This window comes from Onychomys torridus, chromosome 21 (assembly GCF_903995425.1).
Source record: "Onychomys torridus chromosome 21, mOncTor1.1, whole genome shotgun sequence".
NCBI lineage: Eukaryota > Metazoa > Chordata > Mammalia > Rodentia > Cricetidae > Onychomys > Onychomys torridus.
In genome coordinates this window covers 15,275,889-15,294,280 of record NC_050463.1, presented here as the reverse complement: position 1 = coordinate 15,294,280, position 18,392 = coordinate 15,275,889, and the positions used below count along the sequence as shown (strand labels likewise).

General features: G+C 45.1%; 1 protein-coding gene across 2 annotated transcripts in view; it reads right to left on the bottom strand.

Moving 5' to 3' along the window:
• Lhcgr (luteinizing hormone/choriogonadotropin receptor) overlaps window positions 1-14,388 on the bottom strand; it is a 55,022-nt gene extending 40,634 nt beyond the window's left edge. For both annotated transcript variants that reach the window (XM_036171010.1, XM_036171011.1), the window contains exon 1: window positions 14,216-14,388. In XM_036171010.1, coding sequence (XP_036026903.1) covers window positions 14,216-14,388 — 173 coding nt within the window. The remainder of the gene's footprint in view (window positions 1-14,215) is intronic.
• Window positions 14,389-18,392: the final 4,004 nt, after the last annotated feature.

Sequence of the window (18,392 nt, the reverse complement as noted above, 5' to 3'; positions counted from 1 at the left end):
AGATGGGGACCCTGTACTGGGTTGTATTTCAGTAAATGCTCTGGTGAGCTGCCAAAATTATCCTTTAGGACATAGGTTCATCATCTATCTGCCACCTCCATGGAATGACATAGGTTCATCATCTATCTGCCACCTCCATGGAATGGTGCTCCCGGACATATATCCCCATCTTAAGATTGCTCCTCCATTCTTCTCTCAGGAGCTGTGGTGAAAGGCACCGCCTCTTTCTCATGGAGGCCATCCCAGAAAGGGCCATGCTATCTTTTAAAACTTTTTAGAACCTGAGCTGCTAACTGTATCCCGTTTCTACCTAGCCCCAATTGCCAAGCTCTGAGTGCACCTTGTTCCAGAATTAAGCAATTGAAAATTCATGTTATGTAGATAAATCCAATGTCCATGAAGAAAACAAGGTCAGTTTACTATGCCTTCCCTAGCCATTTCTGGTTTTCATTTTTGTTTTCGTCTTTGTTTGAGACAGGGATTTTCTGTGTAGCTTTGGAGCCTATCTTGGAACTCCCTGTGTAGACTAAGCTGGTCTTGAACTCACAGAGATCCGCCTGCCTCTGCCTCCTGAGTGCTAGGATTAAAGGCATACACCACCACTGCCCGGCTTTCCTAGTCATTTCTAACATCTAATGTCTCTTAGTAGCAAAGACAACCCTGGAAGGAGACAGTTTGTCCTGTTCACAGGCTTGTTAACCAGCTCTCAAAGTAAGGTTTGTTTGGAGAGCATCATTGCTCTGCAGGAGGGCTCCAGGGGCCCTGCCTTTAGAAGCAGATGGATTTAGAAATCCTTGGTTAAGAAAACCTATCAATTGCGATACATTTGAATTATCAAAAGGCTTTTGTTCTACAGAAGGATTCACTGCAGGGTTCCTTTAAATACCAAACTCTCTAGGTCAATGAAAAAAATAGACTTCAATTGACACTTTGAAAAAAAAAAGACAGGTTCTTGGGGCATAAAGCAAATGATAGCTGGAGGGTTTTCACCTCCCTGAGATTTCTCAGAGTGCAAGCCGCTTCCTGGGCAGCCTCATCTGAGAGCCTAGGCAGAGAATTTGCTCGAGGAGGCCAGAGGAGCAATCCAGCATTCATCTGAAGTCCTCCAAACCTGAGTAGAGTCTTTGGTCATCTTGTAGGAACTCTTACGTTTCTTTCTGCCCAGCGTGGGGTAGAGGGAAATAATTTTATTAACCACCTTCTAACTGTTTAAGAGCGCTGTCCCCATTATCCATTCAAGAACGGTACAAACAAATACATTTTCCACAGACCATTAGTATATTGCTAGAGCTACACCCTGAATTTTAAAACGGAGAAAAAGGGAGAATTCAGAGGTCAAAGCTTTTGATTTAAAAAGAAAAAAAAAACAAACAACTTTTTGTAGATAAACCTGTGGAAAAATGGACATGCATATTTAAATTGGAAGAATGCTAATGCTTTTGGTTTATTACTCACGGTTTTGTTCTACGTTTAACAGACAGATTTTCCTGCTCTTTTTGGACCTCCTTGGCAATTACAATAACGTTTGCTTTCATTTAGAGTGAAATAAAAACGGTTCTCCTTTGTCACGGAGGGTTGCTTCATTCTGGTCTCTAGGTTTCAGCTGAGGCTTCCACGATATCTCAGCATGAGGAGGGCAGAGCAGATAACCTGCTAGTTAAGCTTTCCATCAGGAAACCTTGGAGTGCCCCTGGAAAGGACAGTCAGGTGAATACCACCATGATCTGCCAGACACACTTCCGGTATTAGGTCCGTGAGCCGGAGCAGGGGGCTCCTCGAAGGTTCTTCGTCTCATTTCCTCACGAGGCAGAGGCAGACTTGGGCTAGGAAAAGTGCAGTGACGTCCTGAAGCATGTGATTTTAGAGACGGATACTGATATTGGTCACTGGTCACCACATTCGCCAAGAGTCAGGTCACCCAACCATACAATCGTTTGCTTTTTCTGTGAAAAATCTCACCTTCCGAATGGAGCCTGTGGTGTTTCTGGGGGCCTGCTCTCAGTCTTCAACTTGAAGGTGCAGCTAAATTCCTATTCTTCCTTCAAGCTGTAGAGTCCCTCAAAGTGGATTTCTCTCCTTCTTCTGTCCAAGTCTGGGCCTAATGACTTCACTGCTCTTAACACTGCATGCTTTTGGGGACGTCCAGGTGTTTATATGAACTTGTCCCCACTTGTGTCATAGAGCACTTAGTTTCTGGTGGCTTCTGCCTCTACCTAGTCTCTTCTCCCAGTCCCTTTGTTCTTCACTAATCATCACTCTTGGTCATTCTTCACTGTACCTTGAACATTTTGGCATCTCCTAAAAGGTTTTTCTCCATTCTACCTGGACTTCTTCATACCTTACCAATTACTCTTCCTGACCACTCCCATCAGGCCACTCTGGTGCTCAAGTACCTTCTGTAAGGTCCCTTAGCCTAGTTAACCATCAGCAAATGTCTTAGAGTGGACTCGTGAGTTAATCTTTGTACTTCCTACTCTTCCTTCCCTACACTAGACTTGTGCTGTCCAATATGGCAGCCACTAGTCCACATGTGGTCGGTCTCTAGTCCACTGAAAATGTGTCTGAATTGTGATGACTTGTGGGTTTCAAAAACATACCAATATTTGGCATAAGGATATAATTATTTGGCAATTTTATTTCAAGTCATTTTAGGTTACCCTTTGAAATGATAGGAACAAAAATGGAAAAGATGTGATAAAACTATTAAATTACTTAAGCTATAAAATAAATAAATACATTTACATCTACCAGGAGAAGTTTCTCTGACAAGGGTGGATCCATGCTCTGACCTATGGTTTGACAAATAAATTATTGGAAATAAAAAAAAAAAAAAACAACAACATACCAAGCTTTGAAGACTTGGTAAGAAAAAAAATGTCAAATATCACAGTAAGTTTTATATTACTTGCTTATTGAGATGATGCTTTACATATACTCGATGAAATAGTTTATTAAAATTCATTTCAACTTTAGAAAACTTCCTAAACGTGGCTACCAGAAAATTTTAAATTATGCTCACGGCTCACACCTTCCCTCTGGATAGTATCTTCCTAGACAAATCTAACTCCCTGTGCTTCTTGAACTTGTCTCATGTGTGTCTGATATCATTCACACTGTTTCTACTACCTGGTACGTCTTCACCCTGGTACATCCTCTACCCTTAATTCTAGGTCCCTCTCAGGCTATGTACTTGAAGGAATATATCTTCCACATGTAACTGTATATGCTTTCTCTCTTGAGCAGTGTGAGGTGCACAGAACATGTATTCTGGAACCAAAGCACTCAGCTTCAAACCACATCTGCATTTCAGATCTATAGAATGCATGTCATCTGTAAAATCTATAGTTTTGATACTAAATTTAAAAATACCAAGATAGAGAGAGGGTGAGGGAAGTGATAAGTAACACTATGGATGTTTGAAAATGGCTCCTGGAAACCTACTATTTTATAAGCTTCCTAAATATATATGTATCCATACAAAAGCGTTGGAGTTATCCTCCACAGGAGAGATAATGTCTGTGGTGGTGTGAATAAGAATGGCCCGCATAGGCTTAGTCACCAGAGAGTGGAACAGTTTGGAAGGATTAGGGGGTGTGGCCCTGTTGGAGTAGGCGTGGCCTTCTTGGAGGAAGTGTGTCATTGTTAGGTGAGCTTTAAGGTTTCAAAAGTCCATGTCAGGCCCAGTCTTTTTCTTTATCTCTCTGCCTGCAGATCATAAGATAAAGCTCTCAGCTACTGCCCCAGCCCCTGCCTGCATGTCACCATACTCTCCATTATGATGATAATGGACTAACCCTCTGAAACTGTAAGCCAGCCCACAATGAAATGTGTTCTTTTAGAAGAGTTGCCTTGGTCGTGGTGTCTCTTCACAGCCATAGAATAGTGACTAAGACAGCATCTTTCCTGGAAGCCACAGGTTGTCAAATGAAAAGTCCAGTGCCAGGTGTGGAATACTCCTCTCCAGTTGCTGGTCTGGGGTGTCATGAAATCCCCCAATAATACAGGCTATTGTCACTGCTCTTAGTTGCCCACAAGAACTCAATGATACCCTATTGTTGAAGACTTTGGTTGCAGAACATGGAGAAATCAAGTTGATTTCTTCCCTGTTGGCTAGCTTTATATTACTGGAAGGAGCTGTGTAGGCAGTCTTACATAGCTGTAAACTTTATGAATTGCAATAATGACCAGTGAGGCAAGATAAGGCTGGGATGTAACAGTGGCATGAATATTAGGAGGTAACCAACTACTTCCTGGTTGTATTTAAGGCTTACTCCACAGGAGCAAATGCTTGACTAGGAATTTGGCTGAGAACCCATTGTAGAGGAGCTCAGCGGCCCCTGAGGTGAATATAGTGTACTATTATTTTCCTAAATGCACATACTATGAAACTGCCCTTCAAATTCCTATCTCTATGTCCATGGATTAGCACAGCTCTCAGACCTTACCAGTGAAGGTTCTTTGTCTAGCGGACAGTAGTGAGTGCAGGAACTCACAACTGACCAAAGGGAAGGGAGTAGGTGTCATGGAGTTCTCAGGCAGAAATGGGAGGTCTGTATATGTCCCCCACCCCCATGGCTAAGGATCATTGCAGAAGAGGGAGCAGGAAGACTGTGGGAGCCAGAGGTCAGGGAGGACCAAAGGGAAACAGTGTCTTCCGGACACGGCAAGATTGCTATATTCATGAGCTCATATCAGCTGTGATGATCTGTGAGGGAGGGTCATCACCCCAGCTCCCGAAGAGCTGTTGTCCATTGCTGGCTTCTGGGAGAGGGAAAGTGTAGTGGGTAGCCATTCCAGCTTTGATCTGGAAGTTCCAACCCCTGATGAGCTTCAATAATGGTCACGCCTACAAGGCGGGCCAAGAGAGGACCCTGAAGACCCAAGATCCAGATGGGCCGGCTCTCTTCGTTCCTGGACCCTGGACGCTGGAGGGTCCGAGCAGAGTTCTCCAGAGAACACCACCAGACTGCGCCACACCTTTCCCAGACCCTGTAACCTATCCCTTCACTTGTAAGCTACCACACAAAGTAAACCTCCCTTTTAACTACGTGGAGTGGCCTTAATAATTTCACCAATAGGAAAGTCAGTTTTCTTTAAGGGTGTGGTCCCTCATAGGTTTATCACTCTCCAGTGTATGAGTGTGTGGGAAGTTCAAATTGGACTTGGTAGGTTATTATTAGTTTTTTTTTTTTTTTTTTTCAAATGAGGTTGTGAAGCTGGCCAGGGGTATGGAGAGGAGTTAGGCTTGGGGAGGAGTCAGAATGAATATTAATACACTGTGTGTAATTCTCAAATAATAAATAAAATATTATATTGAAAAATCTTACATAATACTAACCCAGCACTTAGCACAAGGCAGGAATTTGGCATGTGCTTTTATTCACAGCTTCTCACTGTGAGTGACTGAAATTATCTGGACTATGCCTCACACAACTGCACTTCCTTGGTGGGGGCCAACGTGAACGGGTGCAATCATTTGGAGATGAGTCTTCTATTTGTCACTCTATAAAGTTTATAAAGTACATGTTCCTTGTTCTTCACTCTGCCTCTCCACTGGTTAGGGATAGGATGACTAAGAGGAAGGGTGACCGTCCCCACTTGGTACTGTTCTCTTAGACTCAACTCTTAGAAGCCTCACTTGATAGCCTTTTAGGGAGATGACGAAGGACGACTTTCCCGTGAAATGTTTTGACTCTAGGGAGCCACTTTGAGCGTTCACATTTGCTCATTGATTTAAAAAATTCCAGCCAGTTGGAACTTCCCCTGTAGGAAATGCAGTTTGAGTGACTAGCCTCTAAGATGGCCATTTCCAGAGCATCCAGGAAGGTCCTACAAGGAGTTTATGAAATACCCTGTGAACAAAGATGTTAAGAAGATTCTGTGGATAATGGCTTTTCCAAGTCATTTGTGCAACAACTAAATTAAAAATATAAAGCCTCTGAGGAAAATGGTAAACACATCTAAGCCCTTACTCAAAATCCATTTAAAGTTTTCTAAAGACACATAGCAAAATAACTCAATGTGCCCTCTAAACTCAAATTCTTCCAGCAATAATGTAACATGACAAGAATAACTCTGGTAAATGAAACTGTGTGTTGAATTCTCCCCAGGGAATGTCTGTGTCATCTATAACAATTTCTCAGAAATATTTCTCAGAGGTAGAGAATATTATGTTGTTAGGGCAGCGACCCTGTAGATATTCTTCAGGATGCTCCTTCAATATTACAAGCTTCTCATTCCCTACACTTCTAAATGTCTTCGCTCTCTTTTTCTTTTGGAACTGAACATATAAATACTGGGTGGAGTTGATATACCAAATACTGCTAATTAATCTGAAGATGGAATTGAAGTACCTGAAATTACAAAACTCAACTTGTTGAACTAGCCCTTCAAAGCCTTCTTTGCTACTTTGGCTAAACAAGATGCTTCCTATCACTGGACTCCACCATGCTATGGTCTTCCTCTGGTTTGTAATCACCTGCATTTCCTTCAGTCACCTGAGCGTCGGTCCTTTCTCTCATATGGTTCCTGGAGGGCAGGGCATGGGGTTTTGGATCCCATATTTCAGTGTATAGATCATGAGTGGTCAGCAAGTCTGACCACAGCCTTTTCTGGGTCTAGTCTGAGGCCTGGGGATAGGAAATAAGGAAAGAAAAGGACTCAAAAGGAGCCTGGCAGTCCTCTGGGGCATCTGAGTCTGAAATCAGCTTGGTCCTGGAGAGGGATATTTCAGAGGCAGCTCAAGCCGGGTTGTCAGAATATTAGACTCCAGGCAATAATGAGCTCTGTTGTTTTGAGGTTTTAAATTATTTGACTCTCAGGTTGTCTAGAACGAGTGGATCATTTTCTCTAATGATCACCTCCCAGGCACAAAACCGTTCTGTTAGGCTTGGCCCTTGGATGATAGACACTTGCTGTGCAGCTGTAGATCTGGGCTGTGGATTTTTCAGTCTTCCCGCATTGCCAGTTTGTTACGATAATACTTTGGCATCCTGGGAAACCTCTATTTTCTAGTCCTCTTGGTTTGTTGCAGTTCTTACAGACCTATACTCAGAGGCAAGAGCCATCACACCTTTGTTATAAAAGGTACAGGATTTACTGCTAGACCAAGCCTGCAGTGAAAATTAGGGAAGAGGGTCTGTGATAGAGTCTATACTGCCCAGGATTATCCTCCTGATCAATTAGGGGGCTGTGCTAGCCTCTGCTCCATCACACCAGAGCGTCCCTACCCCAGGGCTCAAATATGCCACTGCTGATGGTCAGGAGAAATTGGGGACCCCAGGAGTAACCCCCAGGCATCAGAGTCAAGGGCAAAGTCTTCCTTATGTAAGTGGACTTTTGTTTTCCAACTGGGCTTTTCTGAATTTGGCTCAGGTATTATTAGAGGGTTATGGTTCAAGGTCATGTGCAGAGCAGCTGTGAGCAGTTTGCTGCCTGGGAGGGGTGTCCTCTGCCGATAGTGAGGAAGCTGGGGGAGAAATGAAGACTCCGTGGAGAAGCTCCCAGAGACTGTCCACAAACCAGAGCCTGGTGAGTGCTATTCTTTTAACTCTCTTCCCAAAAAACAGAACATCCAAGGAAAGCTGTGAAAGGAAAATTGCTAATAACCTTTAAAATCTGCATTTTCTCCAACCAAGAGAAAGTGCAGGCACAGAGAAAGCTGCTCAAAGGAGCCAGCTCTCTTCAGTCTGAAGTGAAGAGCAAGGCTTCTCTCTGTGCTTCTGACTCAACTGCCAAACTGGTGGACAACCAGAATTACACATGGTTTGGCACTTTGAGGGCTGCTGCTCTGGGAGATGGTATTCTGGCAAGAGTTTTTTTGTTCAGTATTTCAGGAAATGAAGGCTGGAACTGGAGAGATGGATCAGCGGTTAGGACCACATGCTGCTCTTGCAGAGGACCTGGTTTGATTCCTAGCGCTCCCCTGAGTGCTCACAACCAAACACCTGTAATTCCAGTTCCACGGATCTGATACTCTCTCCTGCCTTCACTGGGCACCAGACTCCCATGTAGTGCATATACATACATGTAGGCAAACACGCATACATACAACATAAAAATTAAGTTTTCTTTTCAAAACATTGATCTCTCTCTCTCTCTCTCTCTCTCTCTCTCTCTCTCTCTCTGTGTGTGTGTGTGTGTGTGTGTGTGTGTGTGTGTATGTGTTGGTATCTGCATGAATTTATGCGCACTGTGTGCATGCAAGTGCCCACAGAGGCCAGAGGGTTCAGAATTCCCAAAACTGGAGTTACAGGCATTTGCGAGCTGCCTGGTGTGAGTGCTGGGGACCAAAATTGGATCCTCTGCAAGAGCAGCTTGTGTTTTTAACTGCTGAGTCATCTCTTCAGCCCCAAATCAATCAATATAAAAAATGAGAAGTAAATGAAGACCGACTAATAGGCTTGAGAGGCAGAGAGTGGTTGGTGAATGAGCGGAAAAGAGGCTTGAATTCACAGATTTGGGAGCTAAACAATCAAAACCCCAGGCAGTCCGATGAACTATTTTCTAAGTGAGGATCTACTCCCAAAGCCAAAGGGATTCTCATGTTATCCAGTAGGTTTCCGTGCTTTTTCATTGAGATTTTAGAAGCTGTTTGTGTGTTAGTGCCCTGCTACGGGCATCATTTACTTTCTACAAAAGGATGATTTTCACAAACAAATCTGGTTCTCCCAGAGCTTGGTACAAGGAGAATATTTATCGGCTCAACTAGATGGAAGAATTGCCTTTCAAGCACAGCTGGACAGGCTGAATCTAAACAGAATGTTCTAGAAGTCCAAGTTCTTGCAGGACCTTGGAAGACTTTCTCTTCTGTTCTGTAGGCACTTTGATGTGACCTGGTAGTTGGTGTTCCCTGCTCTGGAACCTGTATGTCCCAAGTCACTTGCCTTGTTGTTATTTTTATTTATTTATTTATTTATTTATTTATTTATTTATTTATTTATTTATTTATTTTTACCAGACAGGGTTTCTCTGTGTAGTTTTGGTGCCTGTGCTGGATCTCACGCTGTAGACCAGGCTAGCCTCAAACTCACAAAGATCTTGGCTCTACCTCCCTAGTGCTGGGACTAAAGGTGTGTGCCACTGTCACCTGGCTCTGTTGTTGTTTTTAATGGCTCCTGGAATGGGGCCCAATGATTAAAACAATCTAGATGGGTACAGTGATATGAATAAATTGTAGTCCCCACATCTTGTTTCATTGATTGGTTGATTGACAGGTTGCAGCGCTGGGGATGGAACCAAGCGCTGTCACTGATTTACATTTCCACCCAGGCCTTGCTTCTCTGGAGATGCAGCAGCCTTTCAGAGGACAAACGGAGTGCCAGCAGATTGAAGGATCTGGATGCTAACATAACATAAAGATACAAAGGACTCCTTTGGCTACCCATAGGACCCTCTCCACAACTGTTCTTGAGTCAACGGAGATTTGCGATATTTAGATGTAGGATGTGTTAGCACACACACTCAGTTCTTGCATTGGTTTCTTGTTCTATTCAGCGGTGTACTCAGGTTACCCAGGCTGACTTTGCACTCACTAAGGCTGACCTTGAATTCTTGGAGATAGGACAATTCTCCTGCCTTAGCATTCTGAGTGCTGGGATTACAGATATGCACTGGCACACCCAACCTGTCTCCTCAATCCAACCATCTTGTAGCCCAATGAACAGTTTAATCATCATGCCTATGGAATTCTGGGAATCCTAAGTTAAATCAGACTTCTTTAAATGGTTCTCAGTCCATCACACTGATTGAAAATCAATAGCTGAGGGAAGATTTGTCCCCCTCTATTTTTGGCTTATCATAATTTGGGAAAACAGTACTGCTGGTATCTAGTGGCCAGGGATCAGGGATGCTGGCCAACAGTCTACAACACACCACCTCTGCCCTCAAATGTTAAGGTGCTGAGGTTCAGACAACTGCTTTGTTGGAGAAGGCTGATATATGGAAGAAAGATGTCTGTATTTGGAGGTGAGTGTAAGTGTGAGGGTGTGTGTGTGTGAGTGTGTATATGTGTAAGTGTGTATGTGTGTGTGTGTGTGTGTGTGTGTGTGTGTGTGCACGTGTGTGTGTAGCAAGCATGGTGAAGGCCCCAGACAGAAGAGATTCCCAATCATGGTTTGTGCTTGATCTCTGCATGCAAGCATCAAACAATGACCTGAATTAGCCAACAGGGATATTTTCTCTTTTTGTACAGTTCTCTGTACAAAATCAAGGATTTCTGATGGCTTTCCATCTTCCTTTAAAATTGCTTTTTTTTTTTTTCTCTCCAAAGGGTCTGGGAGAAGGAAGCAGAGGAAGACCTCACTTAACTTAGTTCTTTTCTTCCCAGCCAGGCTCCTCTAGCGGAACCTCTAGTTCTTACATGGCTTCCTTCTCTGTTTCAAGGTTCAGCTTTCTCACCTCACCTTGGTCCACAAAGCCTTCCTCTGGAGGACTGGGTCCCTCAGGATTCCCCAGATCTCTAAGTTTCTTCAAGCCTTGTATGCCCTCTCTCCTCTCACACTAGTTTCCTGGGTGAGTTTCCCCTCGGAGCCACATTCTCCACGTGAGTCCGCAGTCACTGCCTGGGGGGGCTGTTCTGGACCCTGACCCCATCAGGAGTGGTGGAGAGAGAGACACTCAGGAAAGTGTCAGGAGGCCCATCTTCCGGGGACTCTAGACTCGTGGGTGCTCACGTTTTCTCCTTACAGAGTCTCTGGGTTGTGTCACTAACAAACATCTAGAAACTTGATCTCTGTTTAGAAGACACAACATGCAAACAATAAATTGCCACAATTATTATTAGCATGTACTTACAGGTTTTCAGAAGCTGTTTCCATATCAAGCAGATCAACCTTTCTGTTGTCATAGAGACAAAGATCTTTATATAACTATGTGCAAGGTGAGATTCCCCACCCCCTCCCTCCTACCAGTTACCTAGGGCTAACAGGAAGAAAGGAAAGGGAAAATTTTAAATTATTTCTTTCCATTTATCTCTCCCCCCCTATTAAAACAAATGAAAAGTAGGAGGCTGCTTCTTGTGTCACAGTTTAGGTTTTGAACACTTATGTCTTTAATGAGAAATGGAAGGAGAGGAAAATATGATGCCGTTTTGAAAAATTGCCAGCAGCGCGTTGTCAGTGATAAGCAATTATCACTCACGTTCCCTTTTGTTCTTTTTAAACCAAGCAGTGAACTTGAGACAGAGACCTCAGAAGGCAGAGTTTTCAGCATCTGGACCGACTAAAGCTCAGAGGGATCTGTTGAGGGAGACAATTCTGAGGCACCACAAGGCACTTCCCTTCTCTAACTGCTGCAGCCTGGGTGCCCCTTCCCTCTGCAAAGCCTAGCCCATACATGTTTGTACCAGACCACAGCTCCCCTCTGGAAGCCTTATTTCGAAACCTCAGCTCTCTCTCATGATCCCTGGTATTTTTCTGTCTTGTGATGATTTTTCAGCTGCTTCATTTACTTCCCATCATAAATGATACATTTATGATGGGGATGACAGCCTGTGGCCCTCCACTTTACTTCAATATTGAGTTATACCTTTGCCCACACCTTCTTTTTCCAGCACACAGACCACCCTTATCCCAAGTCCCTTAAGTTCTCAGACTGAGGAGTTGGGATTTAGTTCAGTGGTAGAGCGCTTGCCTAGCAAGCGCAAGGCCCTGGGTTTGATCCTCAGCTCCAGAAAACAAAACAAAAGTTCTCAGACTATTGCTTTCCTACTGCTCTGCTTGAGAACTCACTCTAACAAATACGTCCTTCCTCATCCATGGTGTCCTCCTTCTGTCCTTCCCTACGGAATTCTTCCTCTATTCTTGGAAGAAAAACGAAATGAAACAAAACAGAACCTTCCATTGTTCTGATTGGTTTCCATTTGTCTCTGAGTTTGAGCTTATAAATTTATGCTTTCTTCCTTGAATAAATAGACATATGTATGAAGAGGGTGATGGGAAAGGTATCCATATAGCTGGAGGAAGTTTATGCCACCTTGAAGAGCAATGCTTTGGAGTGTTCTCTGGGGATTGCCAGAATCTCAAATTCAGTACTATCAATCTGAAATCCAAGTCTAGCCTGGAGATGCGCCTTTGCAGCCTCAAGTTCACACTTGGAGAAACTTTGTTTCGAAGTGACAACCTTCCTATTTTTTAAAAATAAGCATCTGTTTCCCCAGGGATGCTAGGTTCTCCTTGTTGTTCCTACAATGTCACTATCTTCACTGAGTTCTTGCCTGAAGGACAAGGTCATCTCTCATTCATCTGGTCTTCAGGAAGCATGACCTTGTAAGAGTTGCCCTGCTTGGTGTGAGGCTTGCTAAATGTCTAGGAGAGGATGCTGTCAGTGGTGCATGCTAAGGGAGGGCCTGTGGAGGATGCTGAGGATTCTCTAGGCTCCCTCCCATGCCTTTGGAACCAACCCCTTCTGGAGAACCAGAATTGCTCACTTTAATTTTGTTGTTCTTGCTCCCCACTTAGCCATAGTGAGCCCTGCAACTATTTTGAAGGCTTGTTTCAACTGTGCTACAGGGCAGTGAAAAGCATCTTTTTTATATTTTTACTTCTGCTTTCTTCAGGGAAGGGGTCTACCAGGTTTCCCTCCTGAGGCAACATGTGAACAGCTTAGTGTCAAAGAGGTTAGAATTTGGCTTATCTATTTCTTCTCCATCCTTAGCTATAGGCAGTTTCCACCTGGTACCAAAGTTAAAGAAGTTGGAAGCAGGGTGTTTTTTTTTTTTTTTTTTTTTTTAAATTAAAGGAAAAGTAATTTTCTTAGACAGGCAACCGTGGAAAAGTAATTAATAGAGTCCCTCTTTGCAGCTGGGGGACCTGGAACAAGGGATTCCATCTAGTTAGATCTCAGCATCACTGTCTAAAGCATACAAGCCAGGTGTGCAGGAAGGGTGTTCGTGACTCGATCACTTATAAGAGCAATACAGGAGGCTTGTCATGGAAGGGCAAGGCCAGAACTGGGGAGGCAGGTTCCATAGATTTGTTGATTGATTGAAACAAATTCTATCAGCATGGCCATCACCTTCAGGGAGCAGAGCTGGCAAGACAGTTAATGGAAACTAATTCAGAGAAAACCCTCACCCCTAGACTGTTTCTTAAAACCACAGCGATTCCTTGAAGGCCATTAACGTGTCCACAGGGAACAGACCTAGTGCTCAGGAAGGGTAAATTCCTCCAAGAAGCTGGCACAGACAGGCTTCCCGAGGGGATGCCAGGGTTTCATTCCTGCCCCATCCTACCATGTCATCCTTTCAAATGGAGCCCAGGGAAGATCTCCACCACACTGGTGCGTTTTTTGGTACCCCCTACTTCCTTTGGTGGTTTTATTGGGATGAAAGTCATGTAACAAAATCCCCCTATTTCAAATGATTGTTTTAGTATTCTTATGTGAAGCCGTGACCACAATCCAACTTTGGAAAAATTTCATCACCCTTAACCTTGTAGCCATCAGCAGACACCCACCCCAGACGCTGGGAGCTACTAACCTACCAACTTTCAGTCCATTTCCATATTAACAGGAGCATGCAACTGTGAGGAACCCTTTTTTAAATAGAAGGACATTTGGTATCTTGGTACTAATGGCTCCCCCCTGTCTTCGTCCCGTGGCTTCAGGAAGGGTGGCCTTCCTCTACTTGCTGATGCTTGCAATCCCTCACTCACATCTATGGGTGGCAGAGCAGAAGCCAGACGCCAGGCTTGTCTTTCACTACATAGCTAACCAGGCTGAGCTGCAAGCACATTGCCACAGGCACTTAGGAGCTCACCTGGTGGCTGGAGGCCAGACTGCCAGCATCCCCGCTGACAAATCAGGTCACTCCGGGTGGGCGCTAGGGCCTGAGCACTTTGCCCCTAGATGACCACAGGGGCGGAGCCCACAGCAGCCTACCTAAGACCCAGGGGGTCAAGGCTCATACCCTCTCAGACTACTCAGGTAGAGAACACTGGTGAAGGAGGGCTACCCGCTTTACCAGACCTTCAGTCAGCCACAAAGAGAGGCCTCCTGTGGCTTTGGGGGCAGTTTTAAATTACCCGCCTCAGTTTCCCCCACGAGGAAAGTGCAGGCATGAGCTGCACAGGAGTAACAAAAACAGCCAAACTCAGGGGTCCTCATCACTCGGAAGGGTGACAAGTTTCCTAGGATGAAGAGCTATGCCCTGCTTTCCTGCGAAAGGGCTCAACACCTGAGCAGCAAAAGGCAGGGATACGGGGCGCCATGTACTCACAGTCGGGAGAGGCCGTCGCGAGGGCCGGGGCAGCGCAGGGCGCCGTCCGGGGCGCAGTCGCAGGGCTCGGGGCAGCGCGACCCCGGCAGCTCTCGGGGCTGTAGCGGAGACGGCTTCAACATCAGCATCGCCAGCGCCTGCAGCAGCCTCAGCGCCGGGGCCCGCCGCCCCATGGCCCGCCAGCCCGAGTGTGAGCTCCGGGCCTGGGCCAGTATCTTGGACCACCCTGGGGCCGCCCGCCCCCTCTGCCCGCCCCTCGGCCTGCCTTCCCACCCGCCGGCCCCCACCCGCTCCAGCCCTCCCCTCTCGCCGTGCCTCTGGCGAGTCCCTGCTCTCCTTGACCTGGGACTGTGGCCAGCTACCCCATCGCCGGTTCCCTGTGACCCGTCCTCGACTCTAAGCCTGCAAATGAACTCAAGGTTTGAGAGCAGAGTGGCATGTGGTTAAGTGCTCCCAGTGAGAAGTAGGGGTCCCGAACTCCGCCCTGCCAGGGGTGTGAAGTGGTGGGATCTAAGGCACTTCTGAATCCTGCCTGTCTTGGTTCTATGAGAGGATCAGATGGTCGCTGTCCGCATCCACAGCCGAACAGCAGAGGTGCTGGCTGGGCTGTGTCTCACTCAGCTCCCGCTCTGCTCCTCCATACATAACTCCAAGTTATCTCTTCCCTCAGCGCTTCCCCTGTGACCCTCTCTACTTCTGGTGACTGTTTTCCTTAGCATCGCTGTTTGGGTCTGTCCTCCATCTCCCCCACTGGATTGTGAGGCCTTGTATTGGATTGAGAGCAAAATCCAATTCGGATTTACTTTGTGTTCATTCTGTAGTTAACAAAGATTTGCTATGGGAACGGGAGAAAGGACTGTCTTGTGCAAGCACCTAACCTCAACGAGTGTCCGGCATACTTTAACCTTTGTGACAGATGCCTTGCCTCACATCATGTCTCAGTGTCACAGCAAACTTGCAGGATGTTTACAGCAAGAACTCAATTTCTTTGGTCAGCCTGCTTATAAATGGAGGAATACTGTCTACTATTCACTGGTCTCTCATCAATGTAAAACACCTGCTGTACCCTCTGTGATTCTTTTTTTTTTTAAATTAAGAATTTTTTCATTCATTTTACACACCAAAGATCCCCCTCTTCCTTCCTCTTGCTCCCCCCAGCCTCCCCTAACCCCCCCCCCCCCCCCCAAGAAGGCAAGGCTGCACGAGGTGTCCCATCATAGGTAGTGGGCTCCAAAAAGCCCCATCATGCACCAGGGGTGGATTCTGATCCTACCACCTAGGGGGCCTCCCAATCACATCAGGCTACACAATTGTCTCGCCAGGTAGAGGGCCTAGTCCAGTCCCATACAGGCTCCACAGCCATTGGAGTTCCCACTAGTTTGGTTTGGTCGTCTCTGCAGGTTTGCCCATCATGATCCTGATGCACTTGCTCATAGAATCCCTCCTCTCTCTCCGACTGGACTCCTGGAACTCTGCCTGGTTTTTGGCTGTGGATCTCTGCATCTGCTTCCATCAGTCATTGAAGAAAAGCTCTGTAATGAAAGTTAGGTTATTCAACGATCTGATCACTGGGGTAAGCCAGTTCAGTTCAGGCACCCTCTCCACTATTTCTAGTAGTCCAAGCTGGAGTCATCCCTGAGGATTCCTGGCAACTTCCCTGGCACTGGGTTTCTCTCTGTCCCCATGATGTCTCCCTCCACCATGGTATCTCATTCATTGCTTTCCCACTCCATCCCTGTTCCAGCTCAACCATCCCATTCCCTTATGTTCTCATCCCCCAGCCCCTACCCTCCATTGCCCACCCCTCACCCCCAGTTTGCTCAGGAGATGTCATCCATTTCCCCTTCTTAGGGCGATCCATGTGTTCCTCTTTGGATCTTCCTTGATAGTTAGCTTCTCTGGAGTTATGGTTTGTTGTCTGGTTATCCTTTGCTTTACTTATAGTATCCACTTATGAGTGATTGCATACCATGTTTGTCCTTCTGAGTTTGAGTTACCTCACTCAGGATGATATTTTCTAGTTCCATCTATTTGCCTGCAAATTTCATGATGTCATTGCTTTTCTCTGCTGAGTAGTGCTCCATTGTGTTTATGTACCACATTTTCTTAATCCATTCTTCGATAGAAGGGCATCTAGGTTGTTTTCAGGTTCTGGCTATTACAAATAATGCTGCTATAAACATAGTTGATGCTCTGTGATTCTAAGCCCCAGGGAAAGAAGACCCGATCTTACAGCAACCTTGGGAACAAATAATTTCCCCTCTACTCTGTTCCTTTCAAGGATTAATTCTGAACTCTAGGAATGTTAGTAGATTTTCTGGATGAGAACTGTGAGAGCTGAGAAGGCCTCTGAAGTGTTCAGGGTGGGAAGGAGAAGGGCAGATCTCTCCAGAAGGCAGTTCTCAAGGGCAGCTTCCTCAGTCACCAGTTTATAGTCTTTATTGCTATTGTTCTTAAATCTCCCAGCCTTGCCCACATGTGATCTCTGACTTCCATTTTCACATCTTTGTGCATGCTTCTCGAGACTTGCATGGTCCTTCTCTGTTTTCAGTTAGGTAGACTCCTGGTTGTATTTCAAGACAGACTGCTGTCCCTTCTGCGTGAGTGCCTTCTCCAACTCAGCATAGCTTGCTAGCACCTGGCAGCAAAGCTTGTGACTTCCAGCTGCAATTAAGCATATGATTTTGCTTTCCCCTGTCAACTGTTCTTAGGACTGTGAGGCATGTCATAGCTTCTAGTTCAAAGTTGCTGCTCCATACATATCTGCTGAACAAGAAAATGAATAGTAAAACCTGCCTCAGGCCTGTAGCAGATCCTCAGTAGGTCACAAGAGAAGGGCTTCACAGCAGTACTTGATTTATACTCAGTGTACCCAAAGATACATTAGGATCATGCTCTATGTACAGTTTTAGCTTTGTCAGATGTTAGTAGTGCTGGTGAAGTCGCACTGGCCTTTCAAACACTTCTACCATGTAGCCTTGATGGTAGGAGATAATAGACAGGGAACTCCGAGTGGCTGAATGGTGTTATTCTAAGTCTCATGTTTTGTGTGTGGCCTTTACTTTTATTTCATAGTTTATAATATGCATATGTGTGTATGTATGTATGTATGTATGTATGTATGTATGTATGTAGATGAGTGTGTGTGTCTGTGTGTGTGTGTGTGTGTGTGTGTGTGTGTGTGTGTGTGTGTGTGTGTGTTCCTAGAGCACATATCGACTTCCCATTCCCCCGTGTGTATTGTTTGCAATCGCAGCTGACTCTGAGGGCAGTGGCTGTTCCAGGAATCGCTATGTCACTGTGTGGTAGCAGAAGTACTGGGAAATGGAGACTTTGGGAGGTTCTTCTGTCCGGGACATGGTCTTTAGTTTCTTCCTCTGTAGGAGGAAGGGTTGCTTTTATCCAAAGAGTTTTCCTTTTCCAAAATGCATGGACTTTGTGAACATCCCACCCCACCTTGGTGTTTTCATATACATGACCTGATAACCTGCCATGGAAATCAAATCCTGTTTTCATGAGGATGTTCACAGGGAAGAAAGTTTCACACACACACACACAAATTTCTTTCTGTGATTAATTTCAGTTGGGTCTTATCACAGCCAATTCTTGCTACATAACCATGATAATCAAATCACATTGAATTGCTGGTTACAGTCACAAAATTTTGCTACAGTGGAATTTGCCTTTCTTGTTCATTAATAGGTGACCTCCTTGGAGTGGGTAGTTCTAGATCTGAGGGGCTTCTTCCTTCTATAACTAGCTGTGGAGATACTTTTGTCATAAAACTTGAAAACAGCATGATACATAGAATGGCTCATTACAGTTTACTGACAAAGGGTGAAAAAAAAATCCCAGTAAAACTCCCCGAAGTTTCTGAAGAGAACTACTCACATTTTAGGTTATGGAACTGTCATTTAAAAAGCTTAAAAACCAAAGATTCCCAAGACTTCCCCCCAAGAGATTCCAACTCAATAGATGTAAAACGAAAGCCAGAATCTGCATTTTGACAAGCCGCCCCACACATCTTGATACATACAATGGGGGTTCTCAGAATAGAATTTGAGAAACTCTAAAACTACAAGTCTAGAACTGAATTTGCCACAGGGAGCTCAAGGATCCTTATTAACAGCTGGGTATCATGGCTGATGTCTGTCTGTAATGCAGTACCTGGAAAACT